General features: G+C 42.1%; 1 protein-coding gene across 1 annotated transcript; it reads left to right on the forward strand.

Annotated features, from left to right (window-relative positions):
• The first annotated feature begins 362 nt into the window (after window positions 1-362).
• Window positions 363-3,844, forward strand: ZNF367 (zinc finger protein 367). Its single transcript, XM_010017104.1, has 4 exons — window positions 363-519; window positions 2,034-2,153; window positions 2,583-2,721; window positions 3,360-3,844. The coding sequence occupies exons 1-4, from the start codon at window positions 363-365 to the stop codon at window positions 3,595-3,597; spliced, it is 654 nt and encodes a 217-aa protein (XP_010015406.1). The 3' UTR covers window positions 3,598-3,844.
• Window positions 3,845-4,819: the final 975 nt, after the last annotated feature.

The raw sequence follows: 4,819 nt of genomic DNA on the forward strand, positions 1-4,819 counted from the left end.
GGCACCGGAGGGGAGCCTGTCCCTCCTCTGGTGCTATAAGCTAGGGAAGAGAGAGGAAACAAAAGCTGTCGCCCCAAGCAGAAGTTGTCTCCTGTTTTGCCAGTTCCTCCCCATTTCATTGGTGCACATCAGAGCGCTGGCAGTGCCTGACGTCCCCCCTGGCACTTGCCGGCTGTACCTCCGTTAGGAGCCCGTTAGGAAAGCGCTTGTCGCACTGTGGTTCGGGTACCGGTAAACCGCTAACGTGTCACCGCCCCTGGGTCACACAGACGCGACACAAAAGTCACTTCAGGGAAAGTTGTGTGATTTTGGCTATACCGCAGCGGTGGGACCGTGCGGGATGCCAGCTCCTTGCTGTGTCAATGCAGGATGGGCTAAGGCGAGGCCGTCCAAGAGCAGACACCGTCCGCGACCTGATTAGCGAAGGAGAGCACTCTTCCAGCAGAATACGCTGCAATATCTGCAACAGGGTTTTCCCGCGAGAGAAGTCGCTGCAGGCCCACAAACGAACACATACCGGTGAGTAAAGGAAAGGTGTTAGCCGCGTAGGAAGCAGCAGGGAAGGAGTTAAAAAAGAAAACAAGCAGTAAAAAACCACAGAAAATCCCCAACGACCTCAACCTGTTAAGACCTTATTGCAACTGTTAAATGAATCATACTTTTCTTCCAATTCTTGTTAGTGCAGTCAAAGTGTTTGTAAATGTATTTGTCATGGGAAAGTGTAGAACAAGCTGGGCAAATTGTGCAAATATTTTATCTGCTGCTGTCACAGGCTTACTTTGTAAGAGGGAGGGCTTTTCTTGAGTGCAGTGGTCTGTACATGGTAGCGCTTCTTACTCTGACTGCCTCTTCACTGTGACTTGTTTCCTTCTTGCTGGTGTATTTTTCGCACAGACACGGAAGCTCAGCTACAGTAACTTAAAAAAGGGCTGGTAACTTGGTGGGGGGCAGTGTAACACCCTAGAAGTGTAGCTTAAATGTTGAGGAAAGAGTTCAAATGCTCAAAGTCGCCACCCAGTTGTGTCTCCCTAGAATTCACTTTCTGCGGTGGAGGTGGTCTTGCAAATTCAGTGAATGAGCTGTTTGTAGGAAGTAACTCACAGTCAAGATAAAATGTAGCATCAACTTACTCAATACCCAGCTGAGCTTGAACTAAACAGGAAATGCTGGTTTTTTTAAACCAAGTAAATACATTTTTTCCTCTTTCATGTTCCATGAGTACTTTACTTGCAATAAAGTGTGAACTAATGCAGCTCACAATATGGACACAACCACCAATATTACCCCCCAAAATGAAAAGCAAACAAACAAAAAAACCCAGCAAAAAAACTCCAGAAAAACCTTAGCTTCCATGGTCTTTTTCTGACTCAGGTCACTAAAACTAAGCTAGATACTTATAAAAAACAAAAGATGGTTTTATTTCACTTGTTTGCATTAGGTGTTGAACTTATCTGAACTACTTAACTGAGCAGAGCATATACCCTGGTGTTATTCCTCATACTTAGTAAGTCAGCATCACGCTCATTTTGTGCCCTTCCTAAGAGGTGATGGCATGGCATGCCGTGGCATAGTTGCTCACAGTCAGAATCTCTTGAGGGAGGAAATGCCTGCTATATCTATTATTCTCATTGCAGTTTGCATGGGGAATTCTTCCTTGATGACTGCCAAAGAAAACTTTCTTGACTTAAGTCTGGAATAAGTTTCTCTGTGCAAGAGTCTTTAGGCAGAAAATAGGACAAGGAAAATATACATGTTTATTCTTCCTCCTCACGTTCCACCCACCCCACCCCACCCCATTCCGCGGAAATAACTATTATCCAGTAACATTGGGCATGTACTTCAAAGTAAAGATCTCTGTGGAGTTAAGTGGGCCTCTGCTGTTTGGTACACCAGGGCTTTTAAAGCAGGTGCAGGCGTCTGAGTGGGTAAAATGGGAGCTTGCTTGTCAAAGTCTTAAGTCGGGGACCACCACTGCATACTATGACTCCTCTTTTTATATTCAGCTTTCATAACTCTGTTCTGTTATTTTTAAGGTGAAAGGCCTTATTTGTGTGACTACCCAGATTGCGGGAAAGCCTTTGTTCAGAGTGGACAGCTCAAAACCCACCAGCGTCTCCACACAGGGGAGAAACCTTTCGTCTGCTCAGAGAATGGTGAGCCATAGGGGAAAGATTCGCAACTTTCAGACTTTTCAGACTAGGGTCAGTCTAGTAGTGGAAACATAGGGCATGTTCACGTGGCAAAGATCCATAAAAGCTTTGGATTTTAATTTTAGAGGAGCTTCTAGGGAAGGAAGGAACCACGCAAAGATCTCCACAGTTATGCAGATATGTAGCTAAGGATTGCATATGTTATATGTGATTAGGTTATCAGTAATTCTGTCACTTGAAACTAATGTATAAAATGATGTGACAAGTTTTGACATTGCAACTAGAGCTTGCTGTTTTCAACCAAGCCTAGGGTTTTATGAGTGAGGAAGGTTGGATTCAGCAGCAGCTTCACCCCACAGATGTTATGCTTACTTGTTGTTTGGCTGCTTTCCCTAAGGTGTTCTTCATTATCACTTTGTGGGTTTTTTTAAGGCTGTTTAAGCAGATTCACGCATGCAAACCGTCACTGCCCCAAACATCCGTATGCCCGACTGAAGAGGGAAGAGCTTACAGACAGGCTGAGTAAGAAGGAGACTGCTGACAATAAAGCTGTGGCTGAGTGGCTAGCAAAGTAAGTTCCCTCCCTCAATGTGTCCTCTTTCTTTAAGTACTTACAAGGGTGGTCTAAGAAAGCATTTTATTCTTAGGGGCAGAAAAAACACACAAACCAAATGCAGCTGTTCCTGCGGTACAAATCATTCTCGCCTTGCCTTTCCTTAAAGAAGCAAACTCCTAGTTAAGACAAAGTTCCTCATATGGCTTATTTGGATCTTTGTTGTTGTGGGGGTTTGTAGGTTTTGTTGGTTTTTTGGTTTGTTTTGGTTTTTTTTTTCTATGCTTAAATACTTCTCTTGTGCTTGATCAGCACCTGCTAATACCTTGTTTTTAGTGCTGGGTCTTGCTGAATTTGCATTTGTATGAGGGGCAACAATTGTCTATGCCTAGGGAGAAATGCCTGCGGGTACACTATGTAGAGGAGCAATCTGTCACAGATGTTCACTTGGACGCTTCACACTTAATAAATAAAGGAGGTTTCTGACAGCTTATATATAAGGGCTGAAAGATAAAGCCAAATGCAACACTTAGTCAAATGCAAACTAGTACTTACTTGGGAGGTTTTTGACTGCTTTGAATTGGTATGCAAGTCAGTTGCATATATTTTAAAAGCATTCCCTTTAATATAGCCCTTTAATATCTTTAATTCTGTAGGTACTGGGAGACCAGAGAACAGCGGGCTCCTGCTTTGAAAAGTAAAACAATACAGAAAACAGATCAGGAGCAGCAGGACCCCATGGAGTATCTTCAGTCTGATGAAGAGGATGATGAAGAGAAAAATAGCGCTCACTCGGCTGCTCGCCGCCGCCTCCAGGAACAGCGTGAACGCATGCATGGTGCACTGGCTCTTATTGAGCTTGCAAACCTAGCTGTGGCACCGCTGCGACAGTAGATAGGAACAGAGTCTGCCTATACAAAATGTACTTACTGGTGGTATTTAACCAGTTAGATCTTGAGTATAAGCTAAGCACCTTATTTGCTTGTCATAGGCTGCTATTCTGTAGAATTTATGAAGAATGTTGTTGCCCCATCACATGGGGTGAGAGAATTGCACTTTTTTTTAAGGTAAAAGATAGATGTAGAGTTTCTAAGTATTTTGTAAATATAGGACTGCGTAATGCAGGGTTGACAAATTTATGTGTTGTGGGAAGCTAGATTTTGCAAGGTTAACTCATTTGAAGCAGTTTTCACAGGAAGCACTTTCTAAGCAAAGTGTTTGTGATTAGCAGAATGGTACACATGGCCAAAGAAGCCTGACGAAAAGAGAAGTATTTATCTGACTATTTAAGCAAGTTTATATTAAGTGGTAGGTCTGAAGATGTTGTTAAGCAGCAATGAAACTGTGTTTTTCTGGTGTGAGTACATCTTTACCTAATATCACTGAGGCGGAAAGCAAAAAGCTTGGTTATCTCAGCTTGCAGAGGGGAAGAAACTGTTCCATGCAGGAAACCATAAGATCATTAAGGATCTTCACTGTGACTGCTCAAGGTATGAGGCTTGACTTTGCTGTTTTACCTTTTCTGATTTGATTTCAGCAGAATCTCTTGGTAGCACTTGTTAATCCTAATGTGATGTTAGGAACTTTTGCACATTGTTGGGTTTATCTGAAAATGATTAGGCTTGCAAAGTCTACACAAAGGTAAACAATTGGCAACTTTTTTTTTTTTTTTTTCAGATATTTTTGAACCCTGTAGTGATTTGGCACTTGATTTTGATAAAGGGGGTATTTTCAGAGTGGTATGGATTTACAGTAAACTATTTTAGGAGTCCTATTAGCAAACACTAAGTTCTAAAGTATTGCTTTTACATGATTATTAGCAAATAGAAGCCTCCGTACTTTCTGTGCATAAAGCCACCTTATTGCTTTACTTCAGGATAACATGCCAGTTTTGTGTTCACTAACTATAGCACAGCTATCAATTAAACACTGCAGAAAAGTATTCACTATACAACTAGGAAATAGGCTTCTGAAGATAGTTACAAGTGTGATAACAGTGTGATTTCATGTATTTCCCAAATAAATGAAGTTGCAGAATGCTGCCTAGTACTCAGATGCTGATAGGAAATGTTTAGTAGGATATCTCTTCACTTCAGGAATGTTGTATACTTTGAAA

The sequence above is a fragment of the Nestor notabilis genome, unplaced genomic scaffold, assembly GCF_000696875.1.
Source record: "Nestor notabilis isolate BGI_N333 unplaced genomic scaffold, ASM69687v1 Scaffold36566, whole genome shotgun sequence".
NCBI classification, from domain to species: domain Eukaryota; kingdom Metazoa; phylum Chordata; class Aves; order Psittaciformes; family Psittacidae; genus Nestor; species Nestor notabilis.

Coding starts and splice junctions, on each gene's coding strand:
- ZNF367 (XM_010017104.1), top strand. CDS start 363: ATGCAGGATGGGCTAAGGCGAGGCCGTCCAAGAGCAGACACCGTCCGC. Junction 520..2,033: donor CCACAAACGAACACATACCG/GTGAGTAAAGGA, acceptor GTTATTTTTAAG/GTGAAAGGCCTTATTTGTGT. Junction 2,722..3,359: donor GTGGCTGAGTGGCTAGCAAA/GTAAGTTCCCTC, acceptor TTAATTCTGTAG/GTACTGGGAGACCAGAGAAC.